Here is a 27,409-nt window from a genome sequence, read left to right on the forward strand (position 1 = left end):
ATTGTCTCTTGGATCTAAATGGATCATTTTTACCCATTTAACAAATTTCCTAAGGGTGTAGTGCCGGAAGCCCCGTTCCAGTATATCAAATGCTTTATGTGCATCTAATGATATAGCAGCCATTGCATTACTATTGTTATGGTTGAGTTGCATCAAGTGCAATAGACGTCTAACATTATCAGAAGAAGCTCTCCCTTTAATGAAGCCTATCTGGTCAGAATGTATTAAATGTGGCAAAACATTCTCTAACCTGGTAGCCAGTATTTTTGTCAAGATTTTGCAATCCACATTAATAAGACTGATAGGTCTATAGCTAGCTGGATCTTCAGTCTCTTTATCTTTTTTAACAATTGAGGAAATTAAAGCTTCATTAAATGTATTTGGCAATTTGCCTACTGAGAGACTCTTCATAATCCTCTGCCAAAATAGGAGCGACAATGCCACTGAACCTCTCATAGTACTCTGAGGGAAAACCATCCAAACCAGGTGATTTCCCGACCCTCATTGATTTAATTGCATTTCTAACTTCTTCCACTGATATAGGACTATCCAGTGAAACCTTTTCCTCAGTCCATATTTGTGGTAATTTCATCCTACGGAAAAAGGATCATATTTCTTCAGCTCAGGGTTAATCTCTGATGTATAAAGCTGGCTATAGAAGTTTGCAAAAACTTTATTTATATCATGTTAAAGTGAGAAGGATTTGTCCCCTTGTAAGGAAGGCTGTAGCGCCCCAGGGGCCTTCTCACCTGTTCTTTTCCTGGGAGCAAGTTATTTACAACTCTTAACTCAAACTGGGTAAAACCATATAAAAAAAAAGGACTATAAAAACAGGAGTAAAAATGTAACAGTTTATTCCAGATCAGGTCGTTACAGGACAGAGAAAAATGCTTAGAGCTTGCACAGCTGTGGTCTCAAAAATCACGTCCGCAAGCGTCCGGCAAAGTTTGAGCCCCGAACAACGTCATCACATGCTTCTTATACCCTCTGAGTCTGTGTTGCATCATGTGGATGCTTAGCTGTCCGTATCAGAAACTGACACGCCATCCATTTCTTGAACTCCATGCAGGTTGCCTCTCTGTCTCAGGGTTACAGATAGCCCTCCTCTATCATACCGGCTCCAAGATGTGCCCATATCCTGTGTACTTCTAAAGACACGAAGGCTGTCCTGATTAGATGACCTCCGTACACACAGTGACATCCACAATGTGAAGGAAGGCCTTCTGCTCTGTCTAATCTGGCTAACAGAATGCACATGATGTATAATTAATTAAACCTAACAATCACATGTAGGTATCAGTCTTCAGTTCCCCTTTTTTTTTTTTATCAGCTGATATAGCATAACTTGCCTCTTTTTGGCGCAGCTACCTAGCCAACAACTTTCCAGCTTTTTCACCACTTTCATAGCAAGTTGTTTTAAGCTTAAATAGAGCGTATTCTGCCTTTCTATTGTATATATCATTTATTTGAAATTTGAGGTCACAGATGTCCCTTAGCAGTACATGAGTATGTTTCTCTGCCATTTTCTTCTCTAAATCTTTAAGTTGGGTTTCTAAGTCTTTAAGGTTCCCTTATTTGTTCCTTATTTTCCGAGTGAAAGTAATTTATATCTTTTTCTAGCTGGCTACAGAAAACTGGATCTTGTAACATAGAAACGTTCATTCTCCACCTACCTCCTCTATTATCCTCAGCACCAACTAATACTGCTAAATGTACTGCTGCATGGTCAGTCAGTGCAATCGGTCCTATTGAGCAATCTCTGACATTATTGACAAGTTCTTTGCTAATTAAAAAATAGTCTATCCTGGATTGCGATTTATGTTTATGTGAGTAAAATGTACATTCTTTATCCCTTGGGTTAACAAGCCTCCATATATCTGTCAGACCCATATATTCCATCAGAAGACCAATAGCCATTCTGTCTTTTGGAACAATATTAGAGAAGGTAGTTTTGTCCAATGCCCCATCCAAAACCCCAATGCCCCATCCAAAACTTGGTGGAAAACCCCACCCCCCCCCAGGGGTGGGGTTTTCCACCAATGATAGTGGATGCCCCCCCCAGGGCATTCACTATCATTACCCACTAAGATATTAGTTATATGATAGAAACCTGGATTTTATTAATTTGGGGCATATATATTGCATAAGGCAACTTGTATTCCATTAATTTTAGCTTGTAAATATATAATCCTTCCCTCATCATCCCTTTGCAGCTTAAGAACAATGAATCTTCAATTTAACTGCCTCTGACTCAATTAAATGTGTCTCCTGAATAAAGGCTATTTGAGCTTGTTGTGACTTCAGGTATGACTTCAGAAAGTATTTCTTTCTTTTTATGGGATTACTAAACCGTTCACATTCCAAGACACTATCCATACACAGTTATTCATTAGTATTATTTAACTAATAAACCTGACTACAGTAGACTTTATTGAGGTGTATGTATGCTGCACATTTCATAATAGGTAATATAAACCAAAATGTGAAAAAAGTGAGATGCTGCCCAACTGTCGATCAAAAAAAAAACAAACATACCAAACACGCTCCATAAGCCCTTAAAAAACGGGGACATAAAGTATAAACCCCAAACCCCTTTTTCCTTCCTCCCTCTCAGTGCTGCGATAACTCCCACAAAACATGCCCATGAGGCACGCTAAGATGGCCATTAATGATCCCCTCCCCTCCTATTACCCTCCAAAACCATCATTCAAAACATCGTTTAAAGTCCAGTTATCCCTTTGATCCTGACTTAATCACTGTACTTTATGTAGGGGCTAATAAAAAACAAATTTTTAAACCAATGATATATACATCAGAAATAAGCATCACTATTGGGTACTACTCACACTTCACAATCCACATGTCCAATGGTGAGAGTATAAAAAGTAAAGAACACTGTCCTTACGTATTGCAGGGAGTTCATAGTCATTCTATAGACTCACGAACAGGAGACCCCTCCTCTGCACTCTGCTGTACCGTCTGGCTGTTAAGAAAGTCCTTTTTTCGTCCGTGAACTTCATTCTTTTCCCCTGCCATGTGAAGCGCAGCTCCGCTGGAAAGGCCAACGTAAACCGCACGTCTAGTGTGTGTAGCCGATCTTTAACGTCTTTAAACTTCCTCCTCTTTGCATCTGTTTCTCTTGTCATGTCAGGGAAAAATTACAGCTGACAGCCTTTCCAGGTTACGCCCTCCTTGTTTTTGTATTTCTGTTTTGCCGCCATCAGTACTCTCTCCCTTTCCAAGTAACTCAAAAAGCGAATAATAATTAGTCTTAGTGGGAGATCTTCGGCATCCTCTGGCCGCGTCGTCGGAGCACGGTGTACACGGTGTACAGTCTGGATTTTCATTGCACTGTCCGGTGTCCAGCGCCGCATCCAGCCTGACGTGTATTTGTCCTCCTTTACACCCAGATTCTACATACTCCGTCAGCGCTCCACTCCGCTCACATACGTCATGCGAAGTACTTGCCTGTCATGTAAATCAGTGATAGCTGTTCCACATCCTCCGCTACTCCTTTGCACGTCTCTGTTCACGTATGTCTTCTCCGTCCTTCACCGTCAAAATACGGAACTGAGCTCTTTTTGCTCCGCTCCGGTCCGTCCAGATCAAGACCCGCAATCGCACCAAACAGGAAAAAGAATGTAAATATGACCCGGTGTGTCAAATTAAATTATAGTAAAAACAGATCGGTAACTAGAAATTAGAGCATAGTTCGTATATAACCAAAAAACTAAGAGCAATTAATTAAATAATTGGATGCAGACTATTGGTGCTTCAACAGACCAGGTAGAAGTTGTGAAATTCTAGAGCGCATCTCACAACTCTAAAAGAAAATTCTTATTGCAGGAATGGATGAAGAGATGATGAGTTTGGAGGCAGAGAAGGAACAGAGTTCATACAAACTATGTTTGATCCTAGTTATCCCTGTTACAAAAATCCACAACAGCGGGAGCGGCGGGGTCGCGTCTGTTGCTTTCTTTTTGCTGCTTGTGCCGGCTTCTGGTGTGCGGCTGGGGCGGCTTTGCTGCTCTGGCTCTCTGGCGCGCGCCAGGCGGGGCTGCTCTGTCCCTTGTTTTGCCTTGCGGCTGTGTTTGCTGTGGTCGGCGGGAGTGTGGTTTCGTTGTGTTTTTGGGTGGGGGATTCGCCTGGGGGACTTGGTTGGTGCTGTCGGTTCGTCCATATCGGCCTTCCGGTGTTGTTTCTGTCGGGGCCACTTGGGCCCCCGCGTGCAGGCGGTGCGCTGTCATTGGGGTTCCCGTTCAGTGGGCTTGTTTGCCTCCTGGGAGGGCAGGCATGTTGATTTTTCTGGGGAGAAGCGTCTGGGTCAGGGGTGGGCAATTAATTTTTAAAAGGGGCCACACAGGAAAACTGACTTGTGTTTGAGGGCCGAACCAACAATAACATGAGCTTAATTCTGCTCAGTATTAATTTTTCCTATAGTAAAAAACATAGAATTACATATCTGATTAGTTACTACTGGTATTCAGAAGAATAAGAATATTCTGTAAATAGTTATATAAATATATGAAATTGTGGTGTAGGAAAATACTCGACTAAAGAAGTAAGAAACAATAATTGCATCAGTGTTTCATTTTATTTTTAACACGTTAATTTTCCCAAATACTGAAAAAGTGTTTTACAGTATATTAAAGATAAGCAACTGTCAACTTCATGCAAAAAGCTATAAATGCTTTTGATGTTTTACAGTTAATTTTACATGCTCAGTGGGAAAAATCCAGCCTGCTCTGGGCTTGAACAAGTGCATTGAAATCTGGCTGAATGTCTGAGGTGGATATGCGCAGGACAGCTGAGAGGTGGTCATCAGTGATAGAGGATCTGTATCTGGACTTGTTGAACTTCATCACTGAGAATGTCTGTTCACAGATGTAGGTAGATCCAAAGAGGACGAGGATCTTCTGAGCATGCCGCCTCATGTGTGGAAAGTTCTCCTCTTTGAGGGAAGAGTAGAAGTCAAGCAGTGAGACTGACTTAAAGTGCTCTGCCAGAAGTGTGTCAGACTGCAGGTCAATCAGTTCCATCTGAACATCACTGGGTGTATTCTCCACACTGCAGGTGAATGGAGAAGAAACCATGTGCATTTCATTCTCAACTGTTTTAAAGTCCTGAAATCGCCTTGAAAACTCACCATGCAGTGCTTCTAACATGGATGAGTACTTTTCGAGGTGATCAGCTGATTTTGTGACGTCCTTCAGTGTTGGCAAGTGGGTGAGAATGTTGTCCTTAACTTGGCTTGAGAGAAGCTGCAATTTCCTCATGAAAGCCTTTACTGCACTGTACATTTCATGTACAAAAAGGCCTCTGCACTGCAGTTTGACATTTAGTTCATTCATTAGTGCTGTCACATCCACAGCAAAACCAAGGTCTGCAATCCAGTCTGGATCTGAAAGCTGTGGAATGTCTTTTCCTTTCTTCACACAGAACTCGTGTATCTCTTCTCTCAGGTCCCAGAAACCTTTCAGTACTTTGCCCAGGCTGAGCCACCTGACAGCTGTGTGGTAGCCTATGTCACCATGTTCAGTCTCTCTTTCCTCCAAGAGTGAAACAAACTGTCTGTGATTCAATGCTCTTGCCCTGATGAAGTTAACCGTTTTGGTTACAACATCAACAACATGGTTTATTTTTAACACTGACTTACACAACACTTCCTGATGTATAATACAATGCAAAAACGTCAATTTCTGCTCAGGGTTAATTTCTGTCACTTTATCCTGCATTCTCTTCAAAAGTCCAACATTTTTCCCAGTCAGATTTGGAGAACCATCTGTTGTCACACATGCCAGCTTTTCCCATTTTAGATCCAACTTGTCCAAACACGCATTTACCTCCGTGAATAAATCACTCCCGGTTGTTGTCCCTTTCATTGACTGCATGGCTGCCAGCTCCTCCGTGATTTTAAAGTCCGCAGATATCCCACGTATGAAAATAAGGAGCTGGGCAGTGTCACTTACATCGCAGCTTTCATCCAAAGCAAGGGAAAATTTGTCGAAGCTGACCTTTCTGTTCTTCAGCTGAAGTTCCAGATTCCCCGCGATGTCCTCCACCCTCCTCGTTACAGTCCGTCGTGAGAGAGGCACGTTCTCAAAAGCTCCCTTTTTCTCCGGGCATATTAGGGCAGCAGAGTCCAACAAACACTCCTTAATAAACTCCCCGTCAGAAAACGGCTTACTTTTTCTGGCGATTTTGTGGGATATGACATAACTTGTCTTGACAGCTGCATCTCTGGATGTGTAAAGTTTTGTAAAAAGTCCTTGTTGGTTTTGCAGTTTAGCTAGCAAAGCATCCGACTCCTTTGCTTGCTCTTGGTCAGACAAGTTCTTGTATTTCTCCTCATGTTTGGTCACGTAGTGGCGGTTCAAATTGCAATCCTTAAGCACGGCAACCTGTACACCACAAACTAAGCACACGGCTTTACCTTTGACTTCTGTAAATAAATATTTAGCAGTCCATGTCTCGTTGAAAACGCGGCATTCTGTGTCGATTTTCCTCTTTTTGCCGTGGGCTGACATGTTGAGGGCGAGCTTACCAGCATCACTTTTTTTTTCTCACGAGCATCACCTGTCGCTGTTCGCTCATGTGCGTCACTACATAAATATAAACAAAAAAAAGCAATGGCAGTCTTTTCAAAATAAAAGTAACACTGCCGTATTTCATGCTCAGATTAAATAGGCCTATTTTTTGATATATGTTTTAATTTACTTGACTTCATGCGGGCCAGACAGGGACAGTCAACGGGCCGGATGCGGCCCGCGGGCCGTACAATGCCCAGGTCTGGTCTGGGTGATGGGGTCCTCACGGTGTGGCGGTGGGTGTTGGACACTGGCTTGTTTTTGGCCATTCTTCTTCAACGAGGGAGAATTTTTTTTGTGTGTGGGAGGGGGGTGTGAGCGGGGGAATCGGAGCTTGGAATGGAACTCGGGATTTGTGCTTTGCTGTGTTGTGTGGCTTTCTTCTTCTTCGAATTGGTGTTGTAGGACCGCGTCGGGGGGGGTCGTTCGGGGGCCGGTGTCGGGGTGGGGGTGTTGGTGCGGGCGCTGTGGATTTTTAGGCATTGCCCGGCCCTACTGCTGGGTGGGTCCGGGATTGATCCCGGGGTCTGGAATCCCTGGGGCGCGGGCCCTGGTGGGGTTTCGGGGGTTCGGGTTCTGTGGGGGGGGCTGCTTAGGGTCTGGGCCGGTGTACGCCCGGCTGTCTGCCCCTGCTGCCGCGGCCTCTGGTGTGCCGGGGTGCCTCGGGGCCTGTTGGGCTGGGGGGGCATGGACATTAACAGCTATGGCAGATGCTTATGCTACGTTCACACTGGACGCAGCAAAAGCAGCAAAATCGCGTCTGCTGCTTCATTTCTGCTGTTTGTACCAGTTAGTTCTGACGTGCGGCTGAAGCAGCTTTGCTGCGCGGTCCAAAAGTGTGTCTGACGCGCGTTGGGCGGAGCTTCACTATCCTTTCCCTGCCTTGCAGCTATTTTTGCTGTGATCAGTGGGAATAAAGTAGTTTTAATGTTTTTAAGTGAGAAAATACACCTGAAAACTTAATCAGTGCAGTCAGTTCATCCAGATTACAATCCTGCCTCCCAATGTTATTTCTGTCGGAGCCGCTCAGACCCCCACATACCAGCGGTGCGCCGACAGTAGGAATCCCTTCAACAGCAGCCTCTGGCCGGATCGCGTCCTCGAGGTTCACCGCGGCAGCTTTCCATCTAAATAATCCGATCTGCAGGCACCAGAATAATAAAAGCGAACATATTCTGCCGGCAAATTTTTTAATTTTAAGTTAATTTATGGGTCAGTAAACTGTTTCAGATGAGTGATCATAGTGCTCTGTGTCTCTGTGTCTCTCTCCCTGCAGCTCCTAGATCAGCTCCTCTGATTGGTTGACGCGGCACGTCGAGCAGCAAAAATTAAATTTTTCCATCTCGAGCAGCAGCGCGTTTGCGGGGCGTCACGCGCGTCAGATGCTTAAACGCGCCCGGTTCGCTGCTTCAGCTGCTCAGACGCGCTGCGCCTGCTGCTCAAAACGCGCCGCGGGACCTTTTGCTGCGCCTGGAGGCGCGTCAACCATTGACTTTGCATGTAAACTCGCTGTTTCTGTCGCGCCAGCTGCGTCCGGTGTGAACGCAGCATTACCCCTTCAGGGGTTTGCACTCTGTAAGTGGGGGAAGGGGAGGGAGGGGGAGTAGGAATGATCTCGGCCTGGATGTCTTTTGTCGCTTGTGTGGTGAGTAGTTTGAATGTTATTGTAGGGGAGGGATTAGATCTCCGGAGGGGGGATGGGGGGTGGTGATAGAGGGAAGAGGATTTCAGAAGGGCTTCGGGTCTGGCTCCCTGTCTCGGTCCTGGACCGTGCTGTCCCCTGGTGGGTCCGGGATGGGGGCTCTGCGTGTTGCGCATGGGCTGGCCGGCCGGGGTTGTCCCCCCCTTATTTATTTATTTATTTAATTTATTTATTTTTTGTATTATTATCATTCTTTTTTATTTATTTTTTGTATTTATTTATTCATTTATTTATTGATTTTTTATTTTATTTTTTTTTGTGAATGGACAGGATGGGGGGAGGGTGGTGGTGTCGGCCCTGTGCCCGGCTGGCTGGTGGATCCTGCTGCTGATCCCTGGCCCCCGGGCTATGGTGGTGAGACTGGTGGGGCCCCCCTCTACGGAGGGGCTCTCAGAGAACGGGGGTGCCTATTGGAGTCAGCGGGTCCTTTGCTCCCCATCCCTGAAATCCTCCCTCTGCCTGCTCCTTCACACTGCCACACATGTAGGTTTTCTGACGATGTCCATTTTATTTTGCATTTTAGACACTTCCATCTACATCATCATTTTCACAACACACATCTATGTAGGGTATTTTCTGGGGGGTGGGCTTCAAGGCCACCTGGGGGGGGCTTATTTTACGGGCCTCACCACGGTCAGCCTCCTCAATCCCCTCTCGCATCTAGACATTGAGGGTTCAGGGTTTTTCGAAGGGGGGTGCGCTGGCACCGTCTATCTCCTGGAGGGGGGATGGACTGTGCCGAACACCCCCTCTTTGTACTCCCAGTTTTAATTACATCTGAGAGCAACACGCATCAACACCACATCTGAGCGGGCGCAGGGAGGATCGGGGTCTTCTCACACCCCTGTTCTCCTGCTGCCTCCCGGAGTCTGGGGCCAGGAGGAAGAGTGAGCCACCTGGTCCGTGGTTTTTGCTGGGGCCGGCTGCGGGGCCTAGGTGGCGGGCTTGTGGCGGGGCTGTCACCTCTGCTCTCCCCAAAGAAGGTTGGAAGGAGGGGCATGAAGTGCCTGGTTGAAGTAGGTTGGGGGGGCGGTTCTGGTTGGGTGGCCTGCGCGGGATGGGTGGGCCCTGGTCCCGTGGGGGGCTTTTGCTGGGGGTGGTCCGGTCCATGTGCAGGGTGGGTGGCCGGGCTCGAAGCAGGAATGAGATGGGTAGGTGTGGCGGTGTCGCCGCTGCCCTCCGCCCCATCCGGATTTTAGGTTCACTTATTGGGTCATCCAATAGTCCCGGGACCAACCACCGGTGCCGCCGGGTCTTTGGTCCTGGTATTATTGGATGTGAGTGTTATGTGTGAATGTGTGTCCGCGTTTTTATTTTATTTATTTATTTTTATTATTTGTTAACTTTTTTTTTTTTTTCCTGTGGTGCGAGTGGGGGCAATAGGTAGGGAAGGCATAATTGAGATCGGAGTGTGTTTTTTTTTTTTTTTTTTCTCTCCCAGGTTGGGGTCTCAACTGCAACCTCTCACAAATACATCTCAAGTCTCCGCTAACTGCGGCGCGCGTCGGGGGGCCAGGGCGGCGGCTGCGGTCTGCTCCTCTGGCGGTCGGGCGGCTTTTCTGCTCTTGGGTCAGTTCTGTGCGCGGTGTTTTGTGTTGCGCGCTGTTGGCGTCTCTCTTGGCCTCTGGCCTGGGGGGCGTTTTGGGCGTGTTCCGCGGCACTCGCGGCCGGTTCGCGGCGGATGCGCGTGGGCCCCGGCTGTGGGCGCGGCTGCCTGTGTGTTTTTCGAGGGTGGTGCGGTCGCGTTTGGGTGTTGCGGCCGGTCGCCGGGGCTTGGTGCCAGGGGACGGGGCATGTTTTGGCGCTCTGTGGGGCCGGGCGTTTCGGTCGGTGCCGTGGGGGGGGCGCCTCCGCGGCTCCCCGGGGCGCCGGCATGGCGGTGGCTGGGGGTCTTCTTGGGGGCTGTCTCTCCTCCTCCCTTGGTGGGGGTCTGATGGGGGTCTGATTTCCGGGGCTGGCCCCTCCTTGATGCCTTCGCTCTTGGGGTCCCTTTGGGCGCCTGGGACTTTGGGTGTCCCAGCGCTGGACTCAGTGCTCTGGGGGGTGTGCCTCTCCAGCTCTCCATAAGCACTATTGAGCATTTTTTCTATGGATAAACTTTACATGCACAAGTGCTCCCTCACAAAGAATAACAGGTGCTTGGCTCCAGGTACTTAGAGATTCACTTCCAAACAGAAACCCCACATTCATATCTTCAGGTAACACAGAGTACATGTCAGACTTAATAATATTACTTTAGCGATAGTTTCAAGGTGTTGATTTAGTGTATGTCTCGTACCATGTCTTTCGGTTGTGCTGTTCTTTTTTCATCTCGTTACAGGTGATGAAGCAGACTGAAAATGTTTTTTCATTGTCTCCTTTCTCTTCTTTCTTTCATCTTTTCTCTTTCTTTTTTCCTTTTCTTCTTCTGTATTTCTGCTCTATTTACATTGCAGTGTCCATATAAACTGTAAAACTCCCTGCATAATTATAATAAAGCAATTTGTATGCATGAAACAAGTGGAGATGTATGGCAATTGCCATACTGCTACACTCTGTTGGGCTATTTTTGGCATCAAGACAATTATTCGTATTGCCACATTGCCAGACAGGACACTGTTAAAAAAAAAAAAGGGCACTTTTTAAACACCACAATGTATTAAATAAATACAAATGCTGGGAACCAATTCTTTTTACATCTCTTTAATATTTTGTTCTATTTAGCTACACAAGCATCATCTTTAAACTACTAAGAATTGTACTATAAATGTGACTTTACCCAATTCTTATGTACACTTTAGTAATTTATTGATATGCTGCACAATGTCCTCCTTTTTGGTGCTATAGAAATGGCCACCCTAGTTGGAAGACACGCCAGCAGCACTTTATAGGTCTGCTGTATGGGACCACTTTGCATTTAGAGTGACCTACGATGACGACGGAAAGAACGTTGTGGATAAAAACAGTGTGCAAGCATTGTGCAACACGCGTTGTACAAGACATAATAGATTTTCCTAACAATCAACATATACCGAACCGAACCGAAAACCGTGACCGTGAACCGAACCATGGATTTTGTGAACCGTTCCACCCCTAATATATATATATATATATATATATATATATATATATTACTCTTATTAAAGAGCCATTAAAATTATTTCTAAGAGCATTAAAAAGCATTAAATTAGAGTTAGTCATTCCTTTATAAACCCTATGAGTGATATGGCTGAGTTAACTTGCTCTTCTGTGATGGGTAACCCAGAAAAGAGTTCCCAAATGAGTAAAACCTTGCCTTTTTGAACCTGTTCAGAAATGCAGAACCCATTTCTTGGACAATGTGATACTGCATTTCCATGTAAGGGACTAAAGGTGAGCACCTCATCATCCAGGCATTGCGGGACATCCTGCCACCAGTATGGTCTCAACATCATCAACAAAATAATTCTTCCAGCTTTGTGATCCTTTTTTTAACTGTACTTAGTTCCTTCTATGGTTCAAATAATTTGTACATTATTAAAAAAAAAACATAACACTCTTTCCCTGCTGATTTCCACATTTCAGCAAAGAATTAGGAAGCTGCTCCTGATAGCCTTATCATTTAGGCCTGTTTTTCTCGTACCATAATGCTTCTTTTTAATACGATAGAACAGAGAAATTTTCTCAGAAAACCATTTAAAATCTGCTCCGGCTCTGGCACATTGATCTGGGGTATGTCTCCTCCAGGCAGAGGTACAGGAAGAGGCTAGAGGCTGTCTCATTACTTCCTCATTTGCCAGACAGTCACTGTGGTGTTGGATGTAAAAGCTTTACTGTCTTTAATAATTCTTTGTGGGGAACCAAATTTAGGCCAGAATGAACATATCTTCAGGTTGCTTTACAGGATCCACTCACTCCTCAAACTCAAGGAGAGAGTTTGGTGCTTGTATGTGAGTTGTCCTTTCTATAACCACCAATAGAAAGTCTTTCTGCTGTTTTTGTCTTTCCAGATCACCATCAGGATTATGTTGGAAAAGAGGAGGATTTCTCTGACCAGCAGCTCTATGAACAGGAGAGGGATTCCAGTTTGGACCAAGAGGAACCAGAACATTTGCAGATAAAAGAAGAGCAGCAAGAACCAGAACATCCCTGGACAAAAGAGGAAACCATGGAGCTCCCCATTAGTGAGCAGGAAGAGCAGCTTGTTCTGAAGAAGGAGGAAACTTTCCCATGCTTGACCTGTGGAGAAAACTTTCTTATAAAAGCACAATTAATGGATCACATGAGAACCCACACAGGTAAGAAGATTTATGAATGTTGGTCCTGTGTAACAATGTTAGCAAAGAAATCTAAATTTGATCAGCACATCAGATTTTAAAGCCACCTACAAACCTCTTCAAAGCATTCCTGCATTATCCTTTGTCAGCATCATTTTCTCCGTCTTTCATCTTAATTAAAAAAAGATTGTCTGCATGACCTCCTTCACTAAGAAGTGGTCAATTCATGACACCTGATCACCAATCTCTTCATCTCGTAACACTGGTTCAGCAAAAAGCTAAAGGGCTATTCCATCTTTTATTTTTTTTTTAAAGCCTTAAGTGTCTGCTCTTCTTTAAAAACTAAAGCAATCAGACACTTCAAACCTGGTTTATATTATTCCAGGTTTACAAGTCGCATATATTTCCAAATATATGCGACTTGTATGTGATCTCCTGTGTGAACCGCAGTCATACATCACAAGTGTCCCGCATGCGCAGTGGTGGACGCGATGACGTCACAGGCCAGCATGCTCTTTTTTTTCCGGAAGTAAACATGAATGGTAGTGCCGGAAACCATCTAACGATCTTTTCCAACCATAAAAACTCAATCTTTTCAATATGGTTAAACATAAATACTGCTCTCCGCATCATTCATCTACCATGGTTGTTGTTTTTCTTGCCGCTTCTTCATAACAATACGCATAATAGTGACCGGGTGTTAATGACGTTCAGGTCGGATAAATCTGACCTGGCGGTTCACACACAGCTCGCATTTGAAGAGATCAGATTCGTATCGGATTCAGGACCACATAGCCAAATGGCCTGGGTCGGATTTGAAAAAAATCAGATCTGTGTTGTTCAGACAGCCATGAAAAGATCAGATCCAGGTCGCATATGGGCAAAAAAAAAGATTTGGGTCACTTCAGGCTGCAGTGTGAACAAAGCCTAAGGTAGCTTTTCCTTAAGATGTTTTGCATTAACCTTATGGTGTCTTAAGAAGCAGTGCATAATATATTTTTACCATCCTTTTAAATCTTTCTATACTTACTAATTTTCTCTAAGGGCTTGGAGTCTGAGAAGGTTATCCTCCTTATCTAGGACAGAATCCTAGATAAGGAGGTGGATCAGACCCGAATGGGATGGAACTGGCTTTTTGGAGTGCACCTCCCCTTTCTTTTGACCTTCTGTGATAAATATTTGTGAATACCCTTGTTTTGGAGTTATCTGTAGGGTCACAGTGGAGCTGGTGCCTTTCTCCAGCAGTCTCTGGGCAACAGATGCGGTAAAAGCTGGACAGTTGAGCAAAAACAAAAAAATAATTTAAACATTTTCTTAATGGTAAATAATCTGCAGGTAATACAATTTTGAAGCTTTGATGTTAAAAGTGGAGGTCTATTGTGTCTTAAGAAGCAGTGCATTATGTATTTTTACCATCCTTTTAAATCTTTCTCTACTTATTTTGTCTAAGGGGTTGGAGTCTGAGAAGGTTCACAACCTAGCTCTGTACTGAGGTCAACAAAAGGATGATTTAAATGAATTGTCCTTTCCTAAGCCCACAATAGAAAGTCTTCTTTCGTGTTTTTCTTTCCAGACCACCTGCAGGATTATGTTGGAAAAGAGGAGGATTTCTCTGACCAGCAGCTCTGTGGACAGGAGGGGAATTCCAATTTGGACCAAGAGGAAGCAGAACCTGTGCAGATAAAAGAAGAGCAGCAAGAACCAGAACATCCCTGGACAAAAGAGGAAACCATGGAGCTCCCCATAAGTGAGCAGGAAGAGCAACATGTTCTGAAGAAGGAGCCGGAAGATACAGAACAGAAATATTTCCCATGTGCCAAAAAAGAACATTTAATGGTTCATATGAGGTCTCACACAGGTCAGAAGATTTATGAATGTCTGTGTTGTGGAAAAAGCCTCACTAAGAAATGTCATCTTGATTCACACATCAGAATTCACACAGGGGAGAAGCCTTTTTCCTGTACAATTTGTAGTAAAAGTTTTACACTAAAAAGTCATTTGACTTCTCACATGAGAATTCACACAGGCGAGAAGCCTTTTGAATGTCTGTCCTGTGGAAAAAGGTTCAACTCTAAGTCTGATCTCAAATATCACATCCTGATTCATACAGATGAGAAGCCTTTTTTATGCAGGATTTGTGGTAAAAGTTTTATTAGAAAGGGTAATTTGACTAAACACACGAGAATTCATACAGGTGAGAAACCTTTTGAATGTCTGTCTTGTGGAAAAAGCTTCACTCAGAAATCTGATCTTGAAAGACACATCAAAATTCACACAGGTGAGAAGACTTTTTCCTGTACCATTTGTAAGAAGAACTTTACTGTAAAAAGTAGTTTAACTACTCACATGAGAATTCACACAGGTGAGAAGCCTTTTGAATGTTCGTCCTGTGGAAAAAGCTTCACTCAAAAATGTGATCTTGAAAGACACATCAGAATTCACACAAGTGAGAAACCTTTTTCCTGTACAATTTGTAACAAGAATTTTATTGACCTGGGTAATTTGACTTCTCACATGAGAATTCACACAGGTGAGAAGCCTTTTGAATGTCTATTCTGTGGAAAAAGCTTCACTCAGAAATCTCATCTTAATACACACATCAGAATTCACACAGGGGAGAAACCTTTTTCCTGCACGATTTGTGGCAAAAGTTTTACTAAAAAAAGTCATTTGACTAGACACATGGGAATTCACACAGGTGAGAAACCATACTCCTGAATGATTTGTGACAGAGGTTTTAATCGAGAAGGTAATTTGAATTTTCAGATTACATTTATTTATTGATAATGTGGAATGATTCATATTTTTAAATAAACAATTGTTTTACATAAGTCACAGCAGTTAGACGCAGTTAGAAATTTTTTTAAGGTGGTAATAAAAGACCATATAGGGCTCGGGATCTAAGTTGCATTGTGGGATGGGGCGGCCATGTTGAATGCTATGCTCTGATAGCATAGCTCCGATAGCTTAGCTCTTATACCGGAGCTCCGGTAGCATCGCTCCGAAAGCACAGCTCCGACACAACGTTGTGAGAGAAAAAAAAGATGTTAAAATCCCGAAAAGGATCTGGAAATTACCAGGACACGTTAAATAAAGAAGCCAGGGACCGGTATGTTGAAAAAAAATCAGCATTATTAATGATGTGGATCCATATGAAGTTCCTAACAATGAGTGGAGCACCGATGAGTGAGCGTCTATACTTCAAAACAGTTCCGAAGCTACAAGTCCTTGGAGTCTCATATGCAGTTCATGAATGGATGGGTTCAGGAGCTGCAGATCATAAAGCCAGCTAACAGTGGGAACACAGTAATCTGTACGAAGGTAAGCTGTGCTCAGACGGGCTCTGGAACCTGCTAGTTTAGTAATTGCTAACCGCTAGTGCTAACAACCACTCATGCATGTAATGTACTTTTAACTAGCTGCTATGTGTTTCAAAGGTGTAGTTAGTAACGTTAACTGCCAACCCTCCCTAAACTAGGGTGACCAAACGTCCGTATTTCCCGGGACATATCCGTATTTCACGTCCTGTCCCGGGCGTCCCGGGTTTTTTTTAGAAAGTGAGGAAATGTCCTGATTTTTTAAATTATCTTAAATGGACCATTAAATTTACAGGCACTGGGGCACTGCGCACGATGCTGCGCGTGACGTAATCCCTGAGCCACCTCAGTGCGGACAGCCCTGTTCCTAATCAGAGGCTCTGTTCGAAAACCTGGGCTGCATCCTCCAAGGACGCAGTCTACCCTAAGGATCTTTCAAAGTCCTTGAAAATAAGGAGACCTGAAGAGTTTTGGCTGTAAATTCGAACAGGTCTATCCTTCAGCGAGTTTTACCGCCGTAAGCTCTGTTGCTTAGCAACAGTGAAAGTTGATACACAAAGCAGGAAAAGAATGAATAACGAGGATTTCAAAACTGTTTGTTTATTTATTTATTTTAAAAAAAGTTAAAGTGAACAAAGACTAAACTCACAAGAATCCAGAGTGGAATAAATGTTCCAACCACCGGGAGCAGGAACAAATCAAATCAAATGTAATGATAGAAACCTTAGTCAGTTAAATAACCTGCTGCTGTCATTCTGCACATCTCTGATGTTGCTGCTATTTTCAAATATCCATCACTGTAAAAATGTCCATAGCTGCATATTGATTATTTATTCTCCAGTTTTATATTGTTAAAATACTTTACAGTATTTTATTGTTTATATTTTAACTCTTCCCTATTATGTTATTCTTAGACATTATTCTAAGGTCCTCATTTGTGTGACTGTTTTCAATAATCTTTCTGCTGCTGTAAATTTGCCAATTGTGGGACAATAAAGAGATTTTCTATTCTATAAAAGGGTTAGAAATATATAAGTAAATCTAAACAATGTATGTACAAAATATATCTGCAAAATCTCTAATATTCAACAACAACAAAAACTTAATTAAGCATATTGTGCAAAACGGCAATAAAAAATTAAACTCCTATCAGATTTATAGTCCCCACACTGCAGATATATTAGAATCTGTCCTTAAATTCCAGCCAAACCCATTTACATTGAAACAGATTAAAACCTTTAGATAAATCAAACATTACCGCCACATATCTGACTCTATAACCATTAAAACAACTATTTTCATTCATTTCAGACAGAACTATTCACAGACTGGATTATATTAAACTGAACTTCCAATTTTCACCACTGTTCAGCGCCGAGTAACCTTTCCTCTGATCACGGAGCAAATCCTGATGATGAGACATTATTTCTTTCATTGTGCTATTTATTCATTACAGGAATTGTTAAGCATTTTTAATAAATACATCTTGAATAAAATTATCGTTTGTTATTGAAGTTATTGCTGTTGACTTTTACTGAAAAGCATTTTTAATAAATCAACTGTAAATATAATGTTATTGTAGGATTACGTAAGCCTATGTTAAGTGAGTGCATGCCACAGACATCTCTATCCATGGGAACAGAGATTAACCCCCCCACCCACGCTCCAAGGTGTCCTGGTTTTCCCAAATGAAAATATGGTCACCCTACCTAAACCCTCCGGGTTTCTCACATATTTGAGCCTTTTCCCGCTGCCATTTCTATTATTTTCCCATAAAAGATCCCAATTTTGAAGGAAAGAAACAAAGTAGGTTATAAAATAAAACCATGCATCTTTAACTTACCAGAATGAAAATGCAGGGAACACACTCTCATTGACATCGGGATACTGTGGAAAGTTATGTTGGTCGCTAGCCGACGACTATTTATCTCTGACACTTGGTCTCCATGGTTGCGCCTCCAGGCAGGAAAGCGGTGGAAAGTTAACCCATTTTCTATGTTTTTCCCATGGGGATCATGTGCTGTTACAGCCCATAATACAGCAACGGTTTACAATGGTTGAAATCAAGTTAAGGTGAAATTAATCAAATTAAAACACGGCTGAGAGGGAGTAAAGTATGCGGTAGTCATAGGCAGTAGTCTGAGCAGCGGTAAAAGAGGCACTCAAGATGGCGGCGACGCAAAGTGCTTACATGTACGTCATGACGACCAAGCCCTATAGAAACTCCTTCACCCCCTTCCTATATTCTTTTTAGCAAAGTTTTGACAAGGCCATTAATTAACTGCTCTTTTAACATAGAAACAAGAACAGATTGTTATACTACATGTAACAAGTTGTTATATTGTAAACCTGGTAAATATTCAGGTCCTGGGGGAATATGTTGATGTGAAAATTTGAAAGTGAATTATTTTAGGCCTGAGTGAATTAGATTTAAATGGCCAAAAAAAGAGCATAGCCCTAACAAAAAAATAGATGTTTACACTCACAATTTCTAACAATTTCTGTAATGAAGGTAATAAACATAATAAAGTGCAACGACAACATCTTGGTTACAGATGAAGCTAGTTTGTTGTCCATACAACAAGCAATTAAGAAGTTATAGACGTTTAAATAGAAAGAAAATCCAGATGCACCCCTACTGTGCCATTTCGGTATGGTGTGGCTCAACTTTTTCTGAAGGAATTAATTCAGAGCAAAAAAAGTCACAAATTTTGTTTTTGAGACTTAAGAAACTTTTAGATGAATGATAACCTACCGGTTGGATATTTTCCAGAAACAGACCTTTATTCAGATAAACATCCTCAGATGGAAATAAAAAGAAAGGTAGGGCAGATTTAATGTGCTTTGCTCAGTTTTGCTCTTTTTTTTTTAGGTCAGATGCAAATGATCAGAGTTTAGCTAATTCAGTGTCTTGTTGGCTTTCATTAGCAATGCATCAATCAGCCCTGCTACGTGTGCTGTTGAAACCAGGCCCACCAAAACTCCAACTGTTTTTGGCCCAGTGTTAGAGCTATGGTCAATGGATATTAGAATGAAGTAGATCATCTATAGAGGAGTCTCAGATGATGATTTGGGACATATATATATCTCAGAGTTAGTCAGCTACAAGCTAATTAGTGTTGCAAAGTAGCTCCAGCCACCCTGAAAGGGGGTGCTGGGATTATGGGGTTAAACTACGGGACATCAAAGAACTCAGTTTAGAGGCTGGAGTCTGTAGTTCAGGTAAATTAAAGTCCTAAAATTATTAAACATGTTTGTTTAAAAAGATAAATAAGATTATTAATGATGCTGTTATTTTTCACTGATCAGTTTTTACCTGCTTTAACTTGGTAAAAAGCCTTTGTCTTAATAATGTATTAAAGAGGTCATAGAATGAGCCCTAATGCAAGCCTGTTTAAAGCCCTAGAATGAAACGACAGGTTTTCTTCCTTTTATGGTATGCTCATGAATATTTAGATGAGCTGTGTGCTGATTGGTTGGTTTACAACAAGCAAAGGTGCCCAGCAAAGACTCATCATAGCAACAAGCACTCACTCACTGAAACATCAAATTGTTGATATGGTAGGTTGACCAGACGTCCTCTTTTTCCTGGACACGTCCTACTTTTTATACCTAAAAAAAGGCCCAGGGGGAATTTCAAAATCGGCCAGGATTTTGGTCAACTTCGGTCTAGCATGTAGTCAAAACACATTGGGCATTTGAACTGAGCTGTGAGCTCCGGGGCTTCGGTCGCTCCATCCCCCCCTGGCTCCCTGTCCTCGTTCGCTGGGGTTCCCGGAGCAGCCCCGGAGCTGATGGCTCAGTTCAAATGCCCAGTGCGGTCCAGTCAGCGGCAGCCTCTATTCATGTTCTTTGGCCGTGAATCAGTGGGCTGGTCTGTATGTCAATTTCGGGGCGTAACAAAAGTACGGGCCAGAACCAAATAATGCAACATCCACGAATTGACGTCATTTCAGTGTTTGTTTAGATTCGCCCGTTCTATGGTGGAAGTTTAGAATTGTTAGATCTGCAGAGAAAGGAGGTGTTGATGGGGTTTGAACTTCTCTGTACGTCCATTTCCCCCACTGAACTATTATTATTCATCTGACAATGGAAACTCAGTTTTGCATTCAATGACCCCTTTAGAAAAATCTTTTAAAAGCAGAAACTTCACACTTCTACAGGATTGTCAGATTTATTTAAAGTATAATTTTTCTTTGAACTTATTCTAATAGTGTTGATTTTGATTCTGTAGATGTTCTATTGACCTGTCATGATTGAAAGTAACTTTCCTATTTAATAGAACTGATTTTATGTATTATATTCTGCTGTGGATGTTTTAAATTGTTGTAATCACTTCAAGATTGATGAAACAGCAACAATAAAGACCTCATGGATTGTAAAATGTTCTTTATATGGTTTCATATAAATTACAAACAATCCTTTTCCATGTTTTCTGATATTTTCAGACAAATTAAAGCTCTAAAATAAATAGTTTAATGGCATTCACCTTCTGTCTTTTCCAGTCTTTTCTGTTGTTCTTCTGTCAGCATGAATCTTTTTTGTCTTTAAGAGTCTTAGTGTGTTCAAATCTGATCATTGGATAAACCCTCCTTTGTTTGTTAAATCCTCAAAGCTGCTTAAACACATCAGAGCTCCAACTACAGATTACTCTGGTGTGAGCCAACAGAACTGATAAAAACTCCTGGATAGGTGTAGAAACAGTGCCATAGAAACTGAGCCACAGTCCGGTTTCCTTCCTACCAGAGGGTTGCAAATCTTCCGCTGCATGTTTAAAAAGCGGGCTGCATGGTGATGTGATTTGTTGTGCAGTTGCTTTGCAGCTAGAAGCTTCTGTGTTCGATTCCCGTTCGAGGGTCTTTCTGCATTGAGTTTGCATGCTCTCCTTGTGCGTGGTAGGATTCTCTCTGGACACTCCGGTTTTCGCACACACTCCGAAACATGGCTTATCCTTAATTGTGTGTGCATGGTTGTGTCTTTGTATTGCCCTGTAATGGACTGGCACATGTCCAGAGGTAGCACCTACTTTTGCCCATATGCTGCTGGAGATGGGCACCAACCGCACTGCAACCCCGAAGGATAAGCTGGAGAAGATGGAGCTGCTCCCGGGTAACCAAGCTCCTCACCCGATCTCAAAGGGTGCGCCCAGCCACCCTGCAAAGGGAAACTCATTTCCGCCACTTGTATTTATGATCTTGTCCTTTCGGTCATGACCATAGAGGAGGGTGGGAAGATGGATTGATCGGCATATCAAGAGCTTTGCCCCCCGACTCAGCTCCCTCTTCACCCCGACAGTCCTATACATCTATCAATCTCACGCTTAATGTGTCCCTCACTGGTGAAGACATGAAATAAGGACTCTCCGCCGACATGAAGAGGGGAGGCCTCGGATTTGAAATTCCTCACCTTAGTGCACGTTGGAGGTCCTGGTTTGATGAGGCCAACAGGACAGCATCATCTGCAGACAGAAGAGATGATATCCTGAGGTTCCCAAACCAGACACCCTTCAGTCCCTGGCTGTGATAGAAGTTCTGTCAATAAATGTAATGAACAGAACCAGGGACAAAGGGCAGCCCTGGCGGGAACCGGGAACGGGTCCGACTTACTGCCGCAATACGACCGCACAAGCCGCAGCATGCTCGGCCTGCCGGTACCTCTCAGCTGACTCCGGAGTCCCACTGTCTTCACCTTGCAGCAAAAAATGTACTGAAATAATTTGTGTGCAAATACTTACAATATATTTTTGGGTTTTTTTGTTTTCAGTGAATGAATCATTTTGACTCCTGACAGTTTGCTTTCAAACTTCCTTTGCAGCAATAACACGCTGCTCAGTCACCTGTACCTGCCTTTCTGCCATCTACCTAAAGATTTGGTTTCATCTGAGCCCAAGAACTCTTCCTCATCCCTGAGAATTGTTGCTCTCTTCCTGAACTCACAGCCTCCACATGTTGCTGTGTTTCCCTCCACAGCTCCAACATTTATCCTGAACATTTTCACCACATTCCACATTTTAAACATGTCTAGTTACTCTTCCAACCTGCAGCAATGTGACCGTACCTCTGACAGTGGAGGAGGAACATCAGGCCTGAATGGAAAACATAGAAAACAGAGACTGACATCAAAAAAGAACTGCTTGGAATGTCCAGATCCCGCCTACTAGTTAATATGTTAGATAGTAGAAATATCCAGAAGGCCATCACCAGGTAACCATGGCAACAATGCTGTCAGAGAGAGACTGTAGTTGTTGCGCAGATCTGCTCATTAGTTCAGATGGGGGTGCATGAACAGACATTTGTGTGTGCACATACACACACACACACACATTTCAGTGTGCCACTCTGCAGCACTTCTCAGCAGGTGAAAGAAATCTGGCCCAATCAGCAGCACCCTCAACTCAGGTAATAAGGAATCCACAAACAGCTTTACTGGTTTTGCAACAGAGCTGAGGAAGGCAAACACAGCCTCCAAAGCGGCATTTCATGGAAAAGGACTTAAAAGGACTACCGGTAAGCCATTAACTGGGCTCAATTGATTGCAATTTAACTGTAGTTTCAGATTAGAGAAATTAAATGCAGAATTAATTGAAGTAAAAGTTTGCACTTCTAGTTTTACAGTTTGGTTCCACTAAATGTATCTTAAGAATTCATATGTAAAAACTTATGTCCTAAGAAAAAGAAAAAAAAAAGTAATTCTAAAATTGTCAGGGTTTAGTTGTGGTTTGGAGGACCCAAATGCAGAGGGAGAGGCTGAGGAGATCTCTTGGGAGTTTTAATGGGGCAAAACAGTAAACAAAGGCAGGGATCCAAAAATGCAACTAATAATAAAAAGGCAAACCAGAACAGAGGAGACATCTGGGGAAAACCAAACACGAGGAGCCAGGAGGAGACGAGGAACATAGACCACAGCATGGGAAGACAGCAAAGACAAGGAACCAACAAAGAGTGAGAGCAGAGGGAGAGCATATATAGGAGACAGAGACAAAAGGAGGGCTAACGAGCAGACAAGGAACAGGTGTGAGAGAAGACAACGAGGGAGCCAAGGGGAAAGGAACATACACACACAAGAGGGCAAAAGAGGACAACAGAAAAACTTGAGAACTAATATAAATCTAGAAATACAACAAAACTGGAATTAGGCTAATAAATCTAGAAAACAAGGAGCAAAGAAAAGAACAGCAGAACCACGACCATGACAGTGCCCCCCACTTAAGGGCGGATCCCAGACGCCCAAAATGTCCAGAAACAAAAAACAACCCACCCTGGGTGGGCGGAGGGGGAACCAGGAAGGAGGGCACGAAATACAAAACCAAACGCAGAGTCCAAACAAAACCAAAACAACCCACCCAAGGTGGGCGAGGGCAAACAAAGTCTCTGGAGGGCGGCCGTGTGGCCGAAGGCCAGGAAGAGTCTCTGGAGGGCGGCCGTGAGGCCGGAGGCCAGGAAGAGTCTCTGGAGGGCGGCCGTGAGGCCGGAAGCCAGGAAGAGTCTCTGGAGCGCGGCCGTGAGGCCGGAAGCCAGGAAGAGTCTCTGGAGGGCGGCCGTGAGGCCGGAAGCCAGGAAGAGTCTCTGGAGGGCGGCCGTGAGGCCGGAAGCCAGGAAGAGTCTCTGGAGGGCGGCCGTGAGGCCGGAGGCGTGGCAGAAGCTCAGGAAGACGGCGACGCCGTCTCTGATGAAGGAGGCTCTCTGGAGGAGGACGGCGACGCCGTCTCTGAAGGAGGAGGGCCCCAGGAGGGGGCCGGCGGCGACGCCGTCTCTGAAGGAGGAGGGTCTCTTTAGGACGCCGGCGGCGACGCCGTCTCTGACGAAGGAGGGTCTCTTTAGGACGCCGGCGGCGACGCCGTCTCTGACGAAGGAGGGTCTCTGGAGGTCGCCGGCGGCGACGCCGTCTCTGACGAAGGAGGGTCTCTGGAGGTCGCCGGCGGCGACGCCGTCTCTGACGCAGCCGCAGGAACCTTGGGGGACGCCGATTGCGGCACAGGAACAGCCTCAGAGGGGGCCGCCGACTGCGGCACAGGAACAGCCTCAGAGGGGGCCGCCGACTGCGGCACAGGAACAGCCTCAGAGGGGGCCGGGAGTGCCCGCTGAGGGGCCGTGGAGGCTTGGAGCGCCCGCTGAGGGGCCGTGGAGGCTTGGAGCGCCCGCTGAGGGGCCGTGGAGGCTTGGAGCGCCCGCTGAGGGGCCGTGGAGGCTTGGAGTGCCTGCTTAGCTTTATTTCAGAGAGCATTTTAGTAGTCTGCTCAGGGAAATCAGGATGACTCAGAACGGGCTCAGGGGTCTCAGGCGCTAGGCTAAACGGCCCTCCAATGGGCTTAGGAGTCTCTGGTGCTAGGCTAAACGGCCCACTAATGGGCTCAGGAGTCTCTGGTACTGGGGAAACCCCCCCCCACTAATGGGCACTGGAGCTAGGGAATCTGGCCCTCTACTGGGCACTGGAGCTAGGGAATCTGGCCCTCTACTGGGCACTGGAGCTAGGGAATCTGGCCCTCTACTGGGCACTGGAGCTAGGGAATCTGGCCCTCTACTGGGCACTGGAGCTAGGGAATCTGGCCCTCTACTGGGCACTGGAGCTAGGGAATCTGGCCCTCTACTGGGCACTGGAGCTAGGGAAACTGGCCCTCTACTGGGCTCTGGAGCTGGGGAAACTGGCCCTCTACTGGGCTCTGGAGCTGGGAAACTGGCCCTCTAATGGGCTCTGGAGCTGGGAAACTGGCCCTCTAATGGGCTCTGGAGCTGGGGAAACTGGCCCTCTAATGGGCTCTGGAGCTGGGGAAACTGGCCCTCTAATGGGCTCTGGAGCTGGGGAAACTGGCCCTCTAATGGGCTCTGAAGCTGGGGAAACTGGGCCTCTAAAGGGCTCTGAAGCTGGGGAAACTGGGCCTCTAAAGGGCTCTGGAGCTAGGTAAACCAGCCCGCTAAAGGGCTCTGGAGCTAAGGACACTGGCCCGCTAAAGGGCTTGGGATGTGCTGGCTGACAGAGAACTGATGGAGGTGGAAGGAAAGGGAATAGATCCTCCCTTTGCCCATAAAAGTAGTCCCATAACTCTGACTCCTCAATATGTGGTGCTCTGACTGCAGTGGGTGTAATCATGGTGACTGACTTTAAATCTCTAACTCGGGGAGCTAACTGCTGATCATGGAGGTGACGGCCAAGGCCATAGGGGAAACTGACCTGAAGAATAGTGGGATTGAAGCAGGCGTCAGGCTGACCCGCCGGAGAGGGAGTGGTGGCGCCAGGCTGACCCGCCGGAGAGGGAGTGGTGGCGCCAGGCTGACCCGCCGGAGAGGGAGTGGAGGCGCCAGGCTGACCCGCCGGAGAGGGAGTGGAGGCGCCAGGCTGACCCGCCGGAGAGGGAGTGGTGGCGCCAGGCTGACCCGCCGGAGAGGGAGTGGTGGCGCCAGGCTGACCCGCCGGAGAGGGAGTAGTGGCGCCAGGCTGACCCGCCAGAGAGGGAATGGATTTCTTCCCCCGGCGGCGCTTACGCCTGGAGGAGGCAGACGGCATGGGGGGACCAACAGCTGGTGAAGGTGGAGGAACCGGACTGGAGGCGATTGAGAGCAGAGTTGGAAGGAGGTGAGGTGATGGTTTGGGTGGTGGAGGTCTGTTGAAGAGTTGGGCGCTGGCTGCTTGGTGGTTCCACTCCAACTCTTCAAACAGTTCAGACAGCACTTCAGGAAAAAATCCCTCAGGGTGTCCAGACTGGGCTCTGCTGGGTCCATTGTGGTTGGTTCCTAATGTCAGGGTTTAGTTGTGGTTTGGAGGACCCAAATGCAGAGGCAGAGGCTGAGGAGATCTCTTGGGAGTTTTGATGGGGCAAAACAGTAAACAAAGGCAGGGATCCAAAAATGCAACTAATAATAAAAAGGCAAACCAGAACAGAGGAGACATCTGGGGAAAACCAAACACGAGGAGCCAGGAGGAGACGAGGAACATAGACCACAGCATGGGAAGACAGCAAAGACCAGGAACCAACAAAGAGTGAGAGCAGAGGGAGAGCATATATAGGAGACAGAGACAAAAGGAGGGCTAACGAGCAGACAAGGAACAGGTGTGAGAGAAGACAACGAGGGAGCCAAGGGGAAAGGAACATACACACACAAGAGGGCAAAAGAGGACAACAGAAAAACTTGAGAACTAATATAAATCTAGAAATACAACAAAACTGGAATTAGGCTAATAAATCTAGAAAACAAGGAGCAAAGAAAAGAACAGCAGAACCACGACCATGACAAAAATGTTTGCTTTGTTTGGTTCAAATTCAACCAGATATGGAATTTAATAATTTAACACTTGAATTTATGGTTAAAATCGTAAAAGAAATGTATGTTTAAGATTAAGAATGGAATTAGTCAGTAATGTCTAAAATGTATGTTAAAGTATTTTGTATGTGTTTTGTAGGTTTTTCACCTGCTCTGTTCTGTTTATTGGTTCTCACTCATTGGTGAAAATAAAAAGACTGAGTGAATTCCTGATGTCTTCAAGTCCTCCTTTTCAAGTGTAGGAAGCCATGAAATTATAGGACACTTGACAGTGAAAAACCGCTCCAACCAGAGGAGATTCCATTTTGCAACCAGAGACTGAAATCTGCTGTCTTCCAAAGGAGGAAAATGGCTGAATTAAAATCCCTTGATGACCTCAAAGCAGAGAGGACAATAGTTAAAAGACTTTTCTCCCGTGATGCAAATAACATTATGAGGACCTACATGGAGATGTCTAAAGAGGAATTGGAGGAGAACTACAAGAAGCTTACACTAGAGAGCTCCAAAGTTATGGAGGCAAATGAGGATGTGGAGGCTGCCTATATGGCTGAGTGCACAGCAACTGCAGCTGAGGAGCTGAGTAATCTTCAGAAAGCTGACATAGAGAAGACAGAGAAAGAATGTGAACAAAAGCTTAAAGAAGCTAAACTCCTTATCCGAGAGACAATGTGGGCCACATATGGAGAGAAGGAACTGTCCCTGGCTCTACAAGTTGCAGAGAATGAGTGCAAGAATGTTTCATCCATCGGGCCAGACACAACTCTGGAGGTATACGAGTTTATGCTCACCCATTTGGAGAAATTGATCCAGAAAGCAAAGGAAGCAAACCAAAATTGGAACCGTTGGGCCCCACCTGCCGAGGAAAAGGATTTTAATTATTGTGTAAGGGAGCTAGAGGTGTGCCTCCCTAGGCTGATATCCCAAAAGGCTGTCTTCATTGAAGCAGCAAGTAAGAAGGACACAAGAGAGGAAAAAGCCTTAGTCTACAGTCTACCTCCAGCAGCTGCAATAAAACTGAAAGCCACAGCTTTACCAAAGTTTTGCGGAAGTAAACAAGACTATTACAGATGGAGAAAAGAATGGGAGGCTCTCCAGAAGCAAGGTGAACCATCTGGTTCGAAAGAAGTAAAGAAGTTTCAATTGCTTGATAGTCTCGATGAGAAAGTGGCTAAGGATTTACGCCTGTTAACATACAATTCATCAGATGAGATCTACAGAGTCCTGGACAATCGTTTTGGGAACAAAGCTACCATTGCTCTAGAGATTATTGAAGAATTACAAGCAATTCCACCAGTCAGAAATGGTCAACCTA

General features: G+C 44.8%; 2 protein-coding genes across 2 annotated transcripts in view; both read left to right on the top strand.

Moving 5' to 3' along the window:
- LOC119774643 (gastrula zinc finger protein XlCGF26.1-like) overlaps positions 1 to 27,409 on the top strand; it is a 75,413-nt gene that overhangs the window by 8,995 nt on the left and 39,009 nt on the right. The gene's annotated exons all lie outside the window — the stretch shown is intronic.
- LOC119774646 (zinc finger protein OZF-like) lies at positions 12,332 to 15,674 on the top strand. Its single transcript, XM_038272277.1, has 2 exons — positions 12,332 to 12,545; positions 14,098 to 15,674. Exons 1-2 carry the CDS (start codon positions 12,416 to 12,418, stop codon positions 15,240 to 15,242), a joined length of 1,275 nt encoding a protein of 424 aa, XP_038128205.1. The 5' UTR covers positions 12,332 to 12,415; the 3' UTR covers positions 15,243 to 15,674.

This window comes from Cyprinodon tularosa, unplaced genomic scaffold (assembly GCF_016077235.1).
Source record: "Cyprinodon tularosa strain WSP-4 unplaced genomic scaffold, ASM1607723v1 ctg820, whole genome shotgun sequence".
Classification (NCBI taxonomy): domain Eukaryota; kingdom Metazoa; phylum Chordata; class Actinopteri; order Cyprinodontiformes; family Cyprinodontidae; genus Cyprinodon; species Cyprinodon tularosa.

Coding starts and splice junctions, on each gene's coding strand:
- LOC119774646 (XM_038272277.1), top strand. CDS start 12,416: ATGGAGCTCCCCATTAGTGAGCAGGAAGAGCAGCTTGTTCTGAAGAAG. Junction 12,546..14,097: donor TCACATGAGAACCCACACAG/GTAAGAAGATTT, acceptor TTTTCTTTCCAG/ACCACCTGCAGGATTATGTT.